Source organism: Delphinus delphis, chromosome 21, assembly GCF_949987515.2.
Source record: "Delphinus delphis chromosome 21, mDelDel1.2, whole genome shotgun sequence".
In the NCBI taxonomy this organism is placed as follows: Eukaryota; Metazoa; Chordata; class Mammalia; order Artiodactyla; family Delphinidae; genus Delphinus; species Delphinus delphis.
In genome coordinates, this window is record NC_082703.1 from 1,729,875 (window position 1) to 1,749,277 (window position 19,403).

Consider the following 19,403-nt stretch of genomic DNA (forward strand, 5'->3'; position numbering starts at 1 on the left):
CGTTCCCATCTCTTCCCACCATTAGCTGTGTGACCTTGGACAGGTCCATCTACCTCTCTGAACTTCAGTTTTTCACTTCTAGCAAAACAAGGTGGGATAACCAGGTAATTATTATTTTCATCCATCTCTGAAATCTTAAGGTTCTGGAATAAATAGAAAAATACCCTATAGCCACTAGTAATTATGAAGACATATAAGATTCTAGCATCACCCTCTGCCTACAGTTATTTTGGAGGAAATAAGTACAGTCCTATCCGGATGTAACTACAGAGTGACACCCTATCGGAGGAAGACTTAGAAAACAGGTGACCAGACTGAATTAACCTAATATTACCAGGAGGGGCAGACTTGAGTTCTCTACACTTTTACCTCGTTGGCTATTGATATTCAGAGGAAGAAACTGTCCAGTGTTTGCTGATAAGATGGCCAAGAGTAGCACTTGATATTCCGAGGGAGAGTGGTTTACATAACTTAGAAACTGTTTACCACTAAATGGGGTTGGGGAGGCCTGAATTCTCATCCCAGCTCTGCAATTAGACTCAGTGTCCCAGGGTCTGAGCCTGGTTAAGGCTGAAGGAGAGGACGTCCAGCCTCTGGCCTGCTCTCGCCCTCCTGTGGCCTCGATAAGGCCAGCACCCAGACCTGCCTGCCGAGCTTTCCTGGTCTGGGATGCTCCCCAGCCCCAGGCGCTGCAACCTGCCCACCTCCGTGGGACTGTGCTGAATACCGCTCCCTGACCGTGGTGACTCTTCTCTCCCCCAGGGAGATTGCGGGTCTCCTACAGTTGCCCCAGACCCTCCGCTGCCCCTCCCCACTGCCAGAACCTCACACTCCCACCAAACCCCCATCAAGGCACAGGAGGGTGCACCAGAGAGTCACTCTGTACTCTGGCATCACCAGCAGGCTAAGTGACAAGCAGAAGTGTCAGTTGGCTCAAACCTTACGCCAAGAAGAGGAAGACACAGGAACAGCCAGAGAAAAAGTGAACCCGGGGCACAGGCAGATCACTTGAGACATCTCAGGGGCATTTGCACCAGAAATTGCCTCTCTGAGCTAATGCTTTGGAATTGACCATCCTTTTAGCGTAAGGTCATGGCTGATGTGGCATGAGGTCTGTTTTTAGGTTAAAAAAATTAAGGTCAGGACTTCCCTGGTGGCGCAGTGGTTAAAGAATCCACCTGCCAATGCAGGGGACACAGGTTCGAGTCCTGGTCTGGGAAGATCCCACATGCAGTGGAGCAACTAAGCCCGTGCGCCACAACTAGTGAGCCTGTGCTCTAGAGCCCACGAGCCACAACTACTGAAGGTTGCGCGCCTAGAGCCCGTGCTCCACAACAAGAGAAGCCACCGCAATGAGGAGCCCACGCACAGCAATGAAGAGTAGCCCCCGCTCGCCGCAACTAGACCAGCGCAGCCAATAATAAATAAATAAATTTTTTAAAATTATGGTCTACGTTTTTGCAATTGCCACCTCTGCAGGGGCGGCTTTCTTCACGCACACGCATCCAAACATTGGTTATGTCTTCACATATCTCACATATATATACCCTGGGACTCCTGCATTTGGTGCACAGAGAAGACACAGAAATGATTTGTGGGGGATGCTGGGATGTGTTTTCATGGGGCCTCTTTGCTTTCATTTTGTCAAGAACATGTTCCAGACTGCATTGCACAGTTTTCTGTTTTAGAACATAAGTTTTCTACATTTATATCTTTAAATAATACTTCAATTTGAATTATGTGTTCCCGTCCTCCGGAGTAACTATTTTTGACTTAAAAAAATACACAACGTGAGAGTTGTGAGTTAAGTTTTATTTGGGGCAAAATAAGGACTGCAGCCCAGGACATGGCTTTTCAGATAACTCTGAGAAACTGCTCCAAGGAGGCGAGGGGGGAGCCAGGACACATAGGAGTTTTGCAACGAAGGGCAGGTAGTCGGGAACGTCAAAGGATTATTGTTAATTAAAGAAAACCAGATATCTCAAAGAATTTAGCGCTTTTCTATGTATGGGAAGATGCAAGAGTCTGGGCTCACTGAAATCATTCCTTTGACATGCATTGAACTATCTGGGGCCAGTATCCTTCGTTTTCACCTCCTGAGTTTCCTTGGGGCTCACCGCAGGGAGTGGCTGCGGTCTGTTGGCTGCTAGATGGCAGGTATTCTTTTCAGCCCTGAGTTTCCTCCGGCTCTCGTTGCAGGGCTGCAATCATCGGTGACTGTGACATCCTTTGTTTACTGATATGGCAGGAAATATTCCGTTCATAAATATTCCATTTATCACTATACATCTTACTTAGATTTCCCTCCTTTGCCTTCCATTGTTGTAATCTCATTATTATTTTCCTCTCTCCATCCTCTTCCTTGTATTTTAGGAGAACTGCTCACTCTTTCTTTTCCACTCACAGGTTACATTCTCCGCAGTGTTAATTCTGCCCGTACAGCCTGCAGTGTGGACATTAATAATTCTGTTTCCAGAAGTACTGGCTCTGCCTCTTTACCTTCCTGTTCAGGGAATCTGTAGATGTCCTACTACTGCCCCAGACTGAAAGCCACCAGGAGGCGTAAAAGATCTTTTTATTGTGTGGTAAAAATGCATTATTTGGTAATGAGGTAGCTTGGTACAGTAGAGGGAAAGTCCAGCAGGTTTGGGTTTGGATCCTGGCTACTTCATTAACCAGCTGTGTGGAATCTTAAAAAAAAAGCTAAGCTGTATGAGCTTCAGCTTCATCTCTGAAACAGGAGTTCTAAAGTCACCCTTTGGGTTCTGAGGTTTAGAAAAGAAATTTGTAAAGTGCCTGGAACATACAAAATTCTCCACAAATAGCAGTTATTCCTGTGAGTCCTGAGCCCAGGATCCATCTCCCCCTTCATCAGCTCAGCTCATATAACCAATGGGCTGTGTATCCTAATGGCCCCTTTGCTAGAGTTTCTGGGATGACTTTAGGGGGAAAGGGAAACTTTTATAGAGTAAGGGACCTAATGATGAATCACACAATATATCAGCCAGTCGACTTGCAGAGAAATGGCTCACTTAGTTTGGATTTGAAATGGTATGGAAAGGGCATTCTCTAACGTCTGATTTTGACATCACCCAAGTTAGCAGTCACCAGTCTTCACCCCAAAGCTGGCCATTGACAACAGATTCAGCTGCCTTGGCATTCCTGGTCACAAATCCGCAAGTATTTGCCTCTCTTTTTGACCTCTCTTTTTGACTTGGGAGTTAACTCTGCCTTGCCTGCGAAGAGGTCAGGCCGTGCTGGTGCTAAGCCAGATGGCCAGGGAGGGGGCAAGGCCCAACACCCTTGTCAGTCTAAATCAGCTTTTACTTTTCTCCCACTGAAAGGATGTTCCTTCATGAGTCTTCCCACCACCTGAGTCCAGACATGGCACCCATCCATCGCACTGGGCCTCAACACCCCACAACCCAGCGAGCGCCTCACCTTTGGAAGGTGCTCTTGATGGTGTGGCCGAGCTCTGGAGAAGGCTTCTTAACCAGGCCACGCCCTACATTCCTGGCAGCCCACACACTGTGGGTGTGAGCTTTTTTCTCTTTTATCTATTCTGTTTGTCCTGACTGGGGTAAAGTATAGGCATATGCAGGCTCTAACGCTTGCTTTTAATTTTTTTATACCCACCCCCCCAAAAAAACTAAAACAGTTCATCCATTTATCCTCCCCTCCACCCCCTGCCACATGCAACCACCGATCTTTTCTTCATATCTATGAGCTTGGGTTGTTGTTTGGTTCTTTTTTTCAGATTCCATATATAAGTGAGATCATACGGTATTTGTCTTTCTCTGACTTATTTCACTTAGCATAATGCCCTCAAGGTCCATTCATGTTGCAAATGGCAAAATTTCATTCTTTTTCATGGCTGAATAATGTTCCACTGTGTATATTTACCACATCTTCTTTATCCATCAGTGGACACTTAGGTTGTTTCCTTATCTTGGCTATTGCAAAGAATGCTGTGGTGAATGTGTGGGTACATATATCTTTTCAATTTTGTGTTTTCATTTTCTTCAGATAAATACCCAGAAGTAGAACTACTGGATCATGTAGTAGTTCTATTTTTTATTTTTTGAGGAACATACGTACTGTTTTCCACCAATTTACATTCCCACCAACAGTGCACAAGAATTCCCTTTTCTCCACATCCTTGCCAACACTTACTATTTCTACACTTTTTTTATAATAGCCATTCTAACAGGTGGTGTCTCATTGTGGCTTTGATTTGCATTTCCCTGATAATTAATGATGTTAAGCATTTTTTCATATGCCTGTTGGCCATTTGTAAACCTTCTTTGGAAAAATACCTATTCGGATCTACCTCCTATTTAAAAATCAGATTTTTTTGTTTTTGTTATTGAGTTGTAGGAATTCTTTACATATTTTGGTATTAGCCCCTTATCAGAATATATGACTTGTTGGGCTTCCCTGGTGGTGCAGTGGTTGAGAGTCCGCCTGCCGATGCAGGGGACATGGGTTCGTGCCCCGGTCCGGGAAGATCCCACATGCCGCGGAGCGGCTGGGCCCGTGAGCCATGGCCGCTGGGCCTGTGGGTCCGGAGCCTGTGCTTCACAATGGGAGAGGCCACGACAGTGAGAGGCCCGTGTACCACAAAAAAAAAATATATATATATATATATATATATATATATATATATGACTTGCAATTATTTCCTCCCATTCAGTAGGTTGCTTTTTCATTTTGTTTATGGTTTTCTTTGCTGTGCAAAAGCTTTTTAGTTGGATGTACTCCCACCTGTTCCTTTTTGCTTTTGTTGCTTTTGCTTTTGCTGTCAGAATTAAAAACTCATTGCCAAGACCAATGTCAAGAAGCTTACAACCTGTGTTTTCTTGTAGGAGTTTTATGGTTTCAGGCCTTAAGTTCAAGTCTTTTATCCATTTTGAGTTAATTTTTGTGTACAGTGCTGGAGAGTAATCCAGTTTAATTCTTTTGCACGTGGCTGGCCAATTTTTGCAAGTTCATTTATTAGAGTCTATTCTTTCCCCATTGTATATTCATGATTCTGTTGTTGTAAATCAATTGACCATATATGCATAGGTTTATTTCTGGGCTTTCTATTCTGTGCCAGTGAGCTAAGTTTCTGTTTTTATGCCGATACCATACTAATCTAGCTTTGTAATGCAGTTTGAAATCAGGGAGCATGATGCCTCCAGCTTTGTTCCTCTTTTTCCAGATTGCTTTGGCTATTTGGGGTCTTTTATGGGTCTATAAAAATGTTTGGATTGTTTGTTCTATTTCTTTGAAAAATACCACTGGGATTTTGATGGCGATTGATTTGAATCTGTAGATTGCTTTGGGTAGTATGGACATTTTAACAACAGTACTTCTTCAATCCATGAGCACAGAATATATTTCCATTTATTTATGTCTTCTTCAATTTCTTTCATTAATGTCTTATAGTTTTCAATATACAGGTGTTTCACCTCCATGGTTAAATTTATTTCTAAGTGTTTTACTCTTTTAGATGCAGTTGTAAATGGGATTGTTTTCTTAAATTCTCTGATAGTTTATTATTAGTGTATAAAATGCAACTAATTTCTCTATGTTAATTTTGTATCCTGCAACTTTATGAAATTCATTCATTGGCTCTAACAGTTTTTTTGGTGGAATATCCAGGGTTTATATATAGTACCATGTCATCTGAAAATAATGACAGTTTTACTTCTTCCTTTCCAATTTGGGTGCCTTTTGTTTCTTTTCCTTGCCTTACTGCTTTAAGAATTCCAATACTATGTTGTATAAAAGTGGCAAAAGTGGGCATCCTTGTCTTTTCCTAATCTTAGTGGAAATGCTTTCAGCTTTTCATCATTGAGTATGATATTAACTGTGGGCTTGTCATATATGGCCTTTATTATGTTGAGGTACATTCCCTCTATATCCACTTTGCTGATAGTTTTTAATCATAAACGGATGTTGAATTTTGTCAAATGTTTTTTCTGCATCTATTGAAATGATTATATGATTTTTATCCTTCATTTTGTTAATATGGTGTATCACTTTGAATGATTTGCAGGTATTGAACCATCCCTGCGTCCCTGGAATAAATTCCATTTGGTCACAGTTGTATGATCCTTTTAATGTACCGCTGATTTCGATTTACTAATATTTTGTTGAGGATTTTTGCATCTATGTTCATCAGGCATATTGGCTTGTAATTTTCTTTTCTTTCTTTTTTTTTTTTTTTTGTGACATCTTTGTCCCGTTTTGGTATCAGGGTTATGCTGGCCTTGTAAAATGTGTTTGGAAGAGCTCCCTTCTTTTCTATATTTTGAATGAGTTTGAGAAGGATTGGTATTCATTCTTCTTTGAATGTTTGGTAGCATTCACCAGTGAATCCATCTGGTCCTGGACTTTCGTTTGTTGGGAGGTTTTTGATTACTGATTCAATCTCTTTGTTAATCATTCTGTTCAAATGTTCTGTTTCATCATGAATCAGTTTTGGTAGGTTATATGTTTTAGGAATTTATCCATTTCTTCTAGGTTGTACAGTTTGTTGGCACATAACTGTTCACAGTAGTCTCTTGTGATCCTTTGTATTTTTGATGTATTAGTTGTAATTTCTCTTTCGTTTCTGATTTTATCTGAGTCCTCTCTTTTTCCTGGTGAGGCTAGCTACTGGTTGGTCTATTTTGTTTATCTTTTCCATAAACCAGCTCTTAATGTGATTGATCTTTTCTATTATCTTTTTTGTCTCAATTTCATTTGTTTCCCTTCTGATCCTTGTCATTTCCTTCCTTCTACTAACCTTAAACTTCATTCTTTTTCTAGTCCCTTGAGGTGTAAAGTTAGGTTTTTTATTTGAGGCTTTTCTTGTTTCTTGAGGTGGGCATTTATCGCTTTGAACTTCCTTCTTTGAACTGCCTTTGCTGCATCCCATAGATTTTAGTATATTATGTCTCCGTTTTTGTCTCAAGGTATTTTTAAAATTTCTCCTTTGGCCCATTGGTTATTCAGTAGTATGTTGCTTAATCTCCACATATTTGTGATTTTCCAGTTTTCTTCATGTAATTAATTTCTGGTTTCATACTTTCATGGCCAGAAAAGATCTTCGATATGATCTCAATCCTCTTAAATTTATCAAGACATGTTTGTGGGGTCTGTCTTTAATTTTCATTTATTTTTCTTACCCTTTTCAAATGAGGCTTGACATCCCAGCCAAAGAGGTGATGTTAATTGTTGTAGATTTGTAAACACTGGAGTTGGAGGTGGTTTTGGTGGTGGGGTTACAAGCTGGGGGATTGATGACTGAGGTAGGGAGTTGCCAGTGGTGCTGTACTCACCTTGATTCAAGCTAACATGTCTGACCCTCAAGTAGATGAAGAGTAAGTACAGTTCACCCAGCGTCCCCACTTGCCACCTCGGGTACTGCCTATGTGTGGAAGGCAGGCCATCTGCACAGCCAGCCACCAGGTGAGTCTTGAGCAGAGGCCATGAATGTGGCCTGGCCCTCTCTGAACCTCTGCGTGATGATGGAGGCCAAGACAGCCTGAGGCAGCACAGTGTCACTTCGTCTCCCCACCCCTGGAAGAGGGGACAAGGCAGACACAGCCAAGGGGCACTGGGCTGGCTACTCCAGAGGGTGTGTCAGAGGATCAGTGATGCAGAGATGTTTGAAGGGCACCTCTGCTGACTGAAGAGAACATTTTTTCTCTATGTTGAAAAAAAACACCACCCAAATCCCCCAACCAACTGGCACAGGCCCCATAGTTTTTGGCAGCATCAACAGCAAAGCCCTGAGTCCTGCCAAGAGAAACAGCTTTGAATTCAGATATAAAGCTCATCAGAATAGGGACCACACAAAGCTGCCAGCTATTTGATGGGTGTTGGGAGTAAAACACACCCACCCTTCCAAGGGCCCACCCAAGGGCATTCTCTCTGATCAGCAATCCTCAGAAACAATGTCAGATCCTTTCTAAAAAGCAAGAATTCCCACCTGCCCTCCCCTCCAACCCAAGGTAGACTTTACATCTAACACCTTGGGATCCTGCTTGGAGAGCTGGCTTCTGAGGCCTCCAACCTGCCAGTGATGACCCAGAGCTGGAGGGGCAGTGGGAACCCGAGGCACAAGAGGACAGGTGCTGGACTCCACCCGGGCCAAAGCTCCTGCCCCTGCCCTGAGACCATCAAGCCCTCTGGAGCTGGTCCTGGGAGGGAACATGATGCCAATTTCTGGCCAGGCCTCTGGGCAAGTTCCTGACCATTTCTGAGCCTTGGTTTTCTGCACCCGGAAAATGGAAGTAATGACATTAGCTGCCTTAGAAGGTTGGCGTTCTGTATATAAGGTGCCTGGCTATGCTTTTCACTTCAAAAACCTCTAATGTCTCTCAACTGCCTAGGGGGTCACCAACTCCAAATCCCTGAGCACAGAATTTAAGGGAGGAGCTGTTCATTATATTGTACACTCCTACTAACACTTCTGCGGATAGACTGAAACTGTTTTCAGAATGACAGAAATAAATGACAGTGGTGCACGCATGATGGGTTCATGATCTCTACTGTGTGACCCACTGTCTGATTATACCCAAGAGGTGCAGGGTGCACTGGGAAGTACAGCAGACACAGTCGTGAATGCAAAATTGGTATCAGATAATAACAAGTGGATGTGAATACCTGCTACGTGCATGACGTGTCCTAATTCCATGGTCAGTCGTATGATATAAATGTGATTGCATTCATGAACCTGAACGAGGAAACGGGTGGAGATGAGTGTCAGGTTTAAGATCATATGGGCTGGAAGTGAAAGAACTGCATGTGAACCCAGGCATGTGGCTGGGGAAACCCTGATACTAATTCCCACGCTGAACTGAAACTGCAAATACGATGCATCCTACATAAGAGACTTGCACAAAAGCAGCCCCGGGGATGCCAGCAGAGGACTGTCCCCCCCACCGGAGCTGACTGCAAGCTGCCAACGTGTCTTTAGGTTACAAGTGCGGAGCGGGAGGGAGTGCCAGCAACTGGCTCTCACGAGGCTGGTTGGTGCACGGCTGCTGGACGGAACCCCAGGTTCTACTAGGGACCCTGCTCCAGCGGGGTGACTGGGGCCAGTTCCTGGGCGATTTACATACAGTCACAACAGTGGAGGATGCAGAGCTGGAAGGGACCTCAGACAAGCCCCAGCCTCAGTGCTTCCCTGGTAGCATCCTTCCTCCTTTAGAAGATGTCATTCATCACTGCCATCCTTTGCTGTCTAAATTTTAAATGTCAAGTCCCTGATTATAATGCTCCAGCGGGGCATCACCAACCCTTCTGTTATAAATAAGTATCTTGGGCAGGGAACGGGACAGGCCCTGCTAGGGAACGAATGTTTGTGCCCCCATAAGATTCTTAAGTTGAAGCCTAATGAGATGGTATTTGGAGGTGGGGCCTTTGAGAGGTACTAGGTCATGAGGGTGGAGCCCCCATGGCGGGATTAGTGTCCTTTTAAGAATACGAAGGAAAGCTAGCCCTCTGCCTGCTCTCAGCCATGTGAGGACAACAGCAAGAGGGGGTCCTCACCAGACACCTGATCTGTGGTGCTTTGACCTTGGACTTTTCAGCCTCCAGAACCTGGGAAAATCAGCGTCGGTTGATGAAGCTACCCTGTCTGTGGTATGTGTTACAGACCAAGCTGAGACAGACCCCTCTTGCACGTGCTCTGCGAGGGCTCCTGCCTCTTGATAAAACCGTTTACCTACCTAAGCTTTGAAAAGCGGGATAGTTTAACACTATGCTGTTGTCTCTTCAGCCACCCTCAGCATCTTTAAAATCCCATTTTTAGGGCTTCCCTGGTGGCGCAGTGGTTGAGAGTCCGCCTGCCGATGCAGGGGACACGGGTTCGTGCCCCGGTCCGGGAAGATCTCACGTGCCGCGGAGCGGTTTGGCCCATGAGCCATGGCCGCTGAGCCTGCGCGTCCGGAGCCTGTGCTCCGCAACGGGAGAGGCCACAACAGTGAGAGGCCCGCGTACCGAAAAAAAAAAAAAAAATCCCATTTTTAACCCCTGCCTCAGGCACCCATGATATCCAATTTAAACCCGCACAAATGGCTGGTCCCCCCACAGTGCGTCCTGGAGCCCCCATCCCGGAACCCCGAGACCTCATTCCACAATCAGACATTCGCTCCCGCTGTGGGCCTTGCTGGGACAGCAACCTCCCGACCCAGAGGAAGACAGCAGGAGTGGGCAAGGTCGGCCCCACCAAGCCCAGGACCCAGTGGAGAGACAGGTGCCCGGAGCCTCCTCTCCCAGCTCCGGAAGTACGAAACGCACGTACAGCCAAAAGGGCTCCTGGAAACCATTCCTCAACGTTTCCTAATCAAAAAGACGAGCGGACTGTATTAACTGCCAGGTTCTTCACTACAGTTCTCTCCTCTCTCTAGACCAGTTCCCCCCAGGGGACACCTGGCGGTGACAGGAGCCAGTTTAGGTGTCCCCCTGGGTGAGAGGTGCTCCTGGCTTCGAGGGGGGAGAGACCAGGGATGCTGGGGGCACAGGACAGCCCCCAGCAGGGAGTGATCTAGCCTGAAACGCTATAGGGCCACAGCCAGGGAACCCTGGTCTACACACAAAAACTAAAGATGTGGTGTTCTTAATCCAAGAAATCGTACCCACAAATCACATTTTATTAGTTGTCCAACGCCACCTTCCATTCATGTCCTGGGTTTTAATTAAATTTTATGAACTACCAGTACAAATCAATACAAAGCATTTTTTTTTTGTTTAACACACCAACAGCTTGAATGTTCCTGAAGCTTTTAAACAATGAGTTGACTGCGGGCAAACAGAAGGCAAGGACCCAGAGAGATAATTAGCTCATGCATCTGGTGCTGGCTAATAATTTTCACATGAATGTAGAAACCACTCAATGTTAACTGCGTTTATTTTGTTTTTAAATAGTTGGAAACTATAATAAAAGGCAATTTTCAGAAGCATCTTGGTTGACTGGGTAGAACAGCTTAATTTAAAAAATAATTAGTTACTGCCCCTTGGCTGGGGTTGGTGATGCCGGCAGATGGAGCGACCTTTCACAAAAGACATTTTCCTGCGTTTCTTCTTGTGGAAGCCAGAAGCCAGGAACAGCACCCTGCTTGGAAAAGAGAATGTTTGGTTCACACAGTCAGCTTTGGTTTATTTAAACAGGTAAGAAAGTGGTCCCCAGTTCCCCTGAGGAGAAAATGTGTTTTCTGACTTCTATCACCAGTCTGAATGTTTCCTTTTCTGTTAAGGTAAAAAGTACATTTTCCTTTCCCTCCAGTGTTCAGTTGCTCCTCTCCGGAAATACTCTTCAGATAAAGTATCCCTGTGTCTCGTTCGGTCAGCAGCCCCAGGCCACGCCTTCCCCACGGTGACCGTCTGCCGTCCAGCGCCCGCAGGGCACTGCCAAGTCCTCGGATGTGGGTAACAATCCCATGCTCTGAACTGAAAGTTCTCATAATGCAGCTAAAAGTATCTTCTCAAAAAAATGTAAAAATGTAGCTACTTATGCTCTCTTAGTAAGGCTTGCGAACTGGTAATTAAATAAGCAGAATATAACTCATAAGCCAAAAAAGTGTATTTTAAATAAAATTAACAGATTGTTAAAACTACAACCAAAAATATGGATGAGCAGGTTATTTTTGGTTAATCTTGGGCAGAGATGATATAATAGCTATGGGTTCTTTTTCGTTTTTAGTCCATTTGGTTTTGCTTGATATATTCACAAAGATCACGATGAGCATATCTTTGAATTTCACACGGTCTCTCCTCACCGGCCTCCTGACATTTCAGCATCCCAGACACTACAGCCCCGCTGATAATCACTCAGATGGGGAGGGATGTGCTGGCCTTCCATTCTAATGAACTTTTTACAAAACTGGTCTTTGTTCATGAATATTTCAGTAAGCATAGAAAACAAACAGCTCTTGCTTTGCTGTAAACACACCATTGGGCTCACAATCTCACGATCAGGCCGCCTTTGTCAGACACCGGACGGGTGCGTTTGGGCTGTTTTTGCAAGCCAGGTTGAGGGGTTTCAGCTCCTGTTGCAGAAGCTAAACAGGCAGAGGGAAACAGGAGGCTCTCCCCTCGCCTGCTTTACTCATCAAATTCTTTTCATCAGTCAAATTCTTTTCTTGCTCTTCAGGGCAATCTTTTCCTTGTTGCAGCCATTCATTTGGTAACTGCAAAAGGAAAAAAAATAAACCGTCTCCCCACATGGGCCGCTGGGAGCTCATGTTTTCTGGCTCCTTGTCTCTTGTTTCTGTTTGCGGAGGTGGGCCTCTATCTCGTGCCTGAAGACCAGCATCCCCAGCTGCCCGTGGGACGCCTCGTTCATGGCCTTGGACTGCATGCACATCTTGTACTGCTCGGGCGTCAGCTCGTCTACGCAGCGCTTCTCATGCCAGAGGTGGAAGAGGCCCCGCACGGGCGTCCGCACCACGATGAGGTTGCTGTGCAGGTACTTGCGGTAAAGGTGCACGTCCTCGCCACCCCAGCCTTTGATGTCCAGGTCGAACCCACCTGTGGGAGAGAACACACTGCTGAACACGCTGCCGGGGGCCCCCTGATCCGCGCCAGCACAGGACGCTGCGTGGAGAGTAGGAGCATCTCGGGGAGGTCTCCCCGCCCCGCCAAGTGACGAGCGTCCACCGGGGTCAGAGAGCTCAGACACTCCAGACACAGACGGCCTTGCTGGCAGCGGCTCCAGCTCTGAGATAGCGTGACTGCACACAGCATCCCAGCCTCGCCTGCTCCCAGGAGGCCCCAGCAGCGTGGCGGGCCGCAATTATAACAGCTCTGGGGTCAGCGATACCCCAGCCTTAGACCAAGGGCTGCCGCAGCGTCCCAGCGTCCCAGCGTCCCAACCTCCCAACCAAAACCTCTGAACGAAACCTCGTGGGATTCTTTGAACGTGGCCTCTTCCTGCAGACCAGGGCCCTGCGGTGTGAAGAATTCACAGCCCACTAAAGCACTGTTCCTCCTATCGACTAAAGGGGGTCCCCGAAGCTGTGTGTCCTCCACAGGCTGGTGAAAGGAGTCATTTTAAAGGGACTGGCCTCACAGTTCTGAAGTTTGACTCACAGAATCTCGTTTCACGTTCTAGTGACTCCTTCACACAGTGAGGAAGGGTCACCTTTGAAAACTGAGATGGCCTCACATCTTCTCTTCACTTCAAGCCACGGCGTCCCAGACAGAACCAAGAAGCACTGGCCTTGCTGTCGTCACCGCTCCTTTCTCACTGAGGAGATTTCTTGGACCTTTTGTGGAGAAGTGACTCAGTGTCCTTGTCGCGCAGCCCCTGATTCCCTGCAGTCTCCAGGCTCCGATGCAGACCTCCACTGGAGGGGGAAGTGGGGAAGCCAGCCTGCACCCCTGGCGGTGAACACGGGTGCCGTGTGGCCCCCAGACGTGGGACAGGAAGATCCTGAGTCACGGCCTGAATTCGAGCCTTGGTTATCATACCGGCGGCCACTTTCCCTCTCTTAAGTTTAGTTTCTTTACCCTGAAATGCAGCAGGTGCCATAACCAGATGAGGCAGTAGGGTAAGGGGCAGTGCTTGGTTGGCTGTGATGGATTTCTCATCACCGGTATCATTACTACTTATTAAATAGAAGGCGTACAAGTGAGACACCTGCAAATATGCACAGGATGGCAAAGAGCGAGGGGGGTCCAGATGGGACCCAGAGGCTCTGAGCACGAGCCCCCTTCCCGCCTGCCACCCCCATGGTTGTCAGTGACAGCTATGCTCTATCGTTAGGAAAATCCAGTGTGTTATAACTCCAAAACTGATAAACGTACATCATCTCAAAATCACCTTTGCTTGTACACAGAGTGAGGAAACAAGAGTTTCTCAAAATGGAAATTTCCTTCAGAACATTTTAAAAATACGTCACTTTTGGAAATTAGATTTGCACATAATCATTTAGAACGACTTCTTAAAGAAATCAAGGAGCACCTGTGGTGAGCTGCTGGGAACCTGAGCAAACCCACCACTCAGAGACCCATGTCCCCCACGTCCTGCTGCTTCTAACAGGACTTGACTTCAAGACGTTTGGGTTTTTTAATCTTTCTATCTTGGTGGTCTCTTCGAGGGTCCTGTAGTCCCTGATGTCTACCGCACTTCTGAGCAAAAGAAACTAGCCTCCTCAGACCGACTCACTGACCTTACAGAGAGAAGCCCTAAGCCTTGGGCAGGAGGGGACGGGGCCAGGAGAGAGCAAGACAGGGGGCTGAGGGGCCCCAGGGGGACGCAGGGGTGGGAGTCTCCACGTGAGGGCGGGCCTCTAGCTCCACCCCGCTCAGGGTCCACCCGAGCCTCTGGACCCAAGGTCATGGCTTGGGCCTGTTCACTCATCCCCGGTCATGTACAATCCACAGATCTATTCCCTCCAGAGGCACCTGAGTAGGTGCTGCCATGGGGGGGGGGGTGGTGTGCTATTTCCCGGGGACAGGAGACCCTCGGTGCTGAGCCTGACTATGCCCCCCGATGTCTGTGAGGTCCATCTGCCTCTGAGAGGCTCGGTCCCTCATCTGCAACCAGAAGGCCTTTCCTCTCTGTGTTCTGGGAGCCGTGTGTGTGTGTGTGTGTGTGTGTGTGTGTGTGTGTGTTTGAGTGCGCTTGTGCATGTACATGTGTGTGCATGTGCACACGTCCATGCATCTGTGTACATGTACGTGTGCCTGCGTGCCTGTTGACAGTGACTGCGCACTCCGGACTTGAAGTGACATCTGGAATTTTCACAGGTTCAGCAGAGAGAAACCGGAATCCTCCTGCTGTGTGATTTTCCCCAGTCCTCCATGCTGCCCTTCTTTCTGGTGGATCCCCTCTCCGTGGAGGACGTTCTGTGCGGAGGACACAGGAACCCGGCCCGGCTGGAGGGAGGCCCTGGACAACTTGCTTCGAAGCCACCTTTATGCAACAGCCTGACTTTGCCCTCATTTCTGTCCTCCCCCAGGGACTCTGAGAGATGCTGAAGGAGAAGACAGGGTCCCCACTGCCCGAGCGCCCTCAGCCCAGCACCCACATCCGTGGCCGGAGAGCGTCCTCCTTAGGGACCAGGGCCCTGGGCTCACCTATGTTGATGAAGTCGGACCGGTACTGGCACGTCATCCCGAACCCGAAGTCTCTCCAGAACCCAGTTTCCTTCTTTATGACCTGCAGGGAGGGCACCATCACTTGAGGGAGGAGGACAGAGTGAACATGGATGGGGGTGTCACACATGGGGGGGCGCGTCGCTGACACACAGCCACCCCCTGGTTGGGGACGTGGACAACAGTCAGGACACAGCAAGCTACCCGTCCCCAAGGGGCTCTGTGATTTTGGGCACCTGTGGCCGGAATGTTTCCAGGGCAGAGGCTTGAACACACACACACACACACATACACACACACACACACACACTCTCACAGTGCAATGGGGTCCGGGGTGGGGAGCCAGTTTGGGGCAGCGCCATGGAAAAGCCACCTACACATCTGTCCTGACACCTGCACGGGCGAGAAGGAGGCCTGGGGCCCACAGGCCAGGTGGGCGGCCAGCAAAGGGCTCAGGAAGCTGAGAGAAGGAGAGAGAACCACCTAGAATTCAGGCGCCCTGGCCCGGGGCACGAACTGGACTCCCTCAGGGACTGAAAAGAAAACCCGAGGCTGCGCTGCTGGCCCTGGGCAAGGGCACCGAGAGGCCAGGTCCTGAGGACACGCTCTGTCCATTCATCCGCGGTCCGTTTTAACATCAATTGCTCCCCACGCACGTGCGGGGCCTCCAGGCAGGGACCGGCTATGAAAAGCCGGGCCTGGCCCTGCCCCGTGTCTCACTCCGCAAGTACGTTTCTAACGTATTTGCTGGAGCAGCAAGACTAATTTTAAAATGGTTTTTGTCGTTTACGTAGTTTTGGCTGCACTAATCCTGGGAGTGGGTTTGCGACCCTAATGTCTGTTTTTCCAGATTTGTCCTGGTCGCTCGCATAGGTGTTAGGAGGAAAGGAGGTCCCGCAGCAGGGCCCCCGCGCTGCCTGTTGCCCGCTAACTGGAGAGAGCTCATCCCGCCCGGGCGAGACCTCTGGCCGGCATGTCTGCCTCAGGCAGGCCCCTCAGTCCCTCTGTTTCTGTTCCTTTAATGAGGAGATTCAGCCAAGTCGCCCCAAGGACTCTCCCAGCCTGACACCCAAATACTCACCCCCTCGCTGCCCTCCACCTTCCCGAGGGCTCACTCCACCTGTACCACAGGCTAAACTACACTTGACAAATGGCCTGCAGAAGCGGCGATGGACTTAACATTTCCTGTACTCTGCAACCTATGAAACCGTCTTATTTCACTACAACCTACACGTGGATGTCACTTACACTATGGTTGGCACAAATCAAGACCAAGGAGAAGAAGGGCCGGGAGAGGCCTGTCTCTCCCCCTCGACTCCAGAACAAAGGCCTGCTGTACGGTAGCTCCCCAGCCACAAGGGTCATTAGTATCAACTGGAAAGATTTCACAGGGCAGGAAAGTCAGGAAAATTTTCCACTGAGTCATTTTTAAAAAATGGTTTCTGTTCCATCCCAGTCATGGCAGGTACACTGTCTCTGCCACAGCTAATGGCTCACTGTCCTTTCTGGTGGCCGGGACACAGACATGGCCTGGGTAAAAATGCAGTCAAAGAGGGCTCCCCTGGTGGCGCAGCGGTTAAAGAGTCTGCCTGGCCAATGCAGGGGACACAGGTTCGAGCCCTGGTCCGGGAAGATCTCACATGCCTCAGAGCAACTAAGCCCGTGAGCCACAGCTACCGAGCCTGTGCTCTAGAGCCTGCGAGCCACAACTACTGAGCCCACATGCCACAACTACTGAAGCCTTCGCGTCTAGAGCCCGTGCTCCTCAACAAGAGAAGCCACCACGATGAGAAGCCCCCGCACCGCAACAAAGAGTAGCCCCCACTCGCTGCAACTAGAGAAAGCCCGTGCGCAGCAAAGAAGACCCAACACAGCCAAAAATAAATAAATAAAATAAATTTATATATTAAAAAACTGCAGTCAAGAGCCGTGCAGCATTTGAACTTCAAATATTTGGCAGTGGTCTACCTGGCATTTAAGAGAGGAAGCTCCACACAGGGAAAACAACGGGCCAGCGTTTAGGGAGAAGCCCTAGAGGGACTGCAGAGGCAGCCTCCCAGGACCCATCCACACAGGGAAAACAACGGGCCAGCGCTTAGGGAGAAGCCCTGGAGGGACTGCAGAGGTAGCATCCCAGGACCCATCCACACAGGGAAAACAACGGGCCAGCACTTGGGGAGAAGCCCTAGAGGGACTGCAGAGGTAGCTTCCCAGGACCCATCCACACAGGGAAAACAACGGGCCAGCGCTTAGGGAGAAGCCCTAGAGGGACTGCAGAGGTAGCCTCCCAGGACCCATCCACACAGGGAAAACAACGGGCCAGCGCTTAGGGAGAAGCCCTAGAGGGACTGCAGAGGCAGCTTCCCAGGACCCATCCACACAGGGAAAACAACGGGCCAGCGCTTAGGGAGAAGCCCTAGAGGGACTGCAGAGGTAGCATCCCAGGACCCATCCACACAGGGAAAACAACGGGCCAGCACTTAGGGAGAAGCCCTAGAGGGACTGCAGAGGTAGCCTCCCAGGACCCATCCACACAGGGAAAACAACGGGCCAGCGCTTAGGGAGAAGCCCTAGAGGGACTGCAGAGGCAGCCTCCCAGGACCCACTGAGTGGACACAGTGCCCGGCAAGGTATGACCCTCACCTGGGGACAGTGTGACAGAGGCAAACTGACTTGTGAGCAGGGAATGAGCTACACAAACACGTACTAACGGGGGCTTTAAAGCTCGCAGGCCATGAAAAGCCAGTATCTGAACAGCACGTCGAAGTTCAGCCCTTGGTGGGAAGAGATCCGGTGGTGCCCTCGGCATGTACCGTGCGGGCAAGACGGGCGCGCGTGCCAAGTCCACGCCCCTCAGGTGGGCTGGGCGCTAACTGAAGCAGCGCCCTCGACAGCCCATGAGGCCTCGAGCATGCGGCAGGCCGCGGCACAGCCCCTTTCCGAGCCCTCGGTGGGTTAACTGCACCCTCCCCCAGGCAATCAGAATAAAATCCACAGGAACATCCGGCCTGCAGAGGCCCCACGTGACCTGCCCCTGCCTGCCCTGTCCAACCCCTGTCCCCTCAAATGTGCCAGCTCACAGGTCTCCAAGGCTGGACACCCGCAGTCTGCCCGGCTGGGGTCACCCTTTCCTGCTCACCACTGGGCTCTGCTCAGAGCGGTCACCCTGACCCCCCGCCAGTGTCACGTCACATCAGCTGGTTTATTTTCTCTGTAACGTGAGGGATCTCTGAAACCCTCCTGTCGAGGGACTGTTTCCGCCTGCTGTCCTCACCCACCACAGCTGGTGAACATAAGCTCAGGGCCTTGGTCTCGTTCAGGCTGGATGGGCAGGTCCAATCCAGCACCCAGCAGGCACTCAGTCACTCCTTCTCCAAGGAACAAGTGAGGAACAACCGGCCAGTGGAAACGGAGACGGCTGGGGTAGGGAATTCTCAGCAGTGAGGGGCTCAGCCCAGGCCTCGGAGTCCACTGAGGAAGCTCTCAGAACCTTGGGCTCTGGACCCACAGGCAGAAACGCTTTTCCCTTCCTGGGCTCTAAGCAGACGGCTCGACTTCTTAGAACCTCTGCTCCAAGCTCCTACACGGAGCTACACATGCGCGTGACGTCTACTACCTTGAAGGAGATGGAGATGATACTCTAAAAGGACCATCCCCCTGCCCTGGATCTCACTCCTCTGCTTCCAGGGCTGTGTCCTCAAGACCACGCCCCCTTCTGACCCCCAGCACCCTCTGCACCCGGATCCCAGCAGGCTCTGCCCGGCACGACACACCACAACCGGACAACTGGGCAGTGGTCAGGCCCGCCCTCCCTCGGGGAGCCCCCAGACACACGCTCTGGGGGAGGTCACGTGACGGGAGTGATAACTTCCTATCAGGACCAAAACACAAAGCACAAATCAGCGCCTCTCCCCACAGATGTGGGAAGGCTCCTCCCTGAGGCCCCACAGGTTCAGCCACACCTGTGGGGCTCCACGTGGCTGACTTGGCAAATGCCAGGGAAGCAATCTGAGCTGGAAAATAAAATCAGTTACAAATTCTCAGGCAGAGTATTTCCTCTAAACCGGAGAGAGTCTCCCAGGAACCAAGGCTGCGTTTGGCCCACCTCACGTCACCGGAAACCCCATGGGCCCTGGGTTTACAGGCCTTGTGCCTGATGTGAGGCTCTGTCGTTGTTGCCTTGAAGTCTTAGTAAATCCTGAGTACTGGGCCTGTGAATTCACCGTGCACCGGGCTGTGCAGTCACGCAGTGAGCGGCAGACAGCCTGGGCTGCAGGGGTCCCGAGGCTGGGCTGCCGCCCCCCATACACCCCGTGTGGGCTGGG

General features: G+C 49.4%; 1 protein-coding gene across 2 annotated transcripts in view; it reads right to left on the reverse strand.

The window, feature by feature from the left end:
• Window positions 1–10,858: 10,858 nt before the first annotated feature.
• The window catches only part of CSGALNACT1 (chondroitin sulfate N-acetylgalactosaminyltransferase 1), a 322,489-nt gene continuing 313,944 nt past the window's right edge, over window positions 10,859–19,403 (reverse strand). For both annotated transcript variants that reach the window (XM_060001577.1, XM_060001576.1), the window contains exons 8-9: window positions 15,061–15,142; window positions 10,859–12,507 (exon numbers count right to left, since the gene is read on the reverse strand). In XM_060001577.1, the coding sequence (XP_059857560.1) occupies window positions 12,218–12,507; window positions 15,061–15,142 (372 nt within the window). In that variant the 3' untranslated portion in view covers window positions 10,859–12,217. The remainder of the gene's footprint in view (window positions 12,508–15,060; window positions 15,143–19,403) is intronic.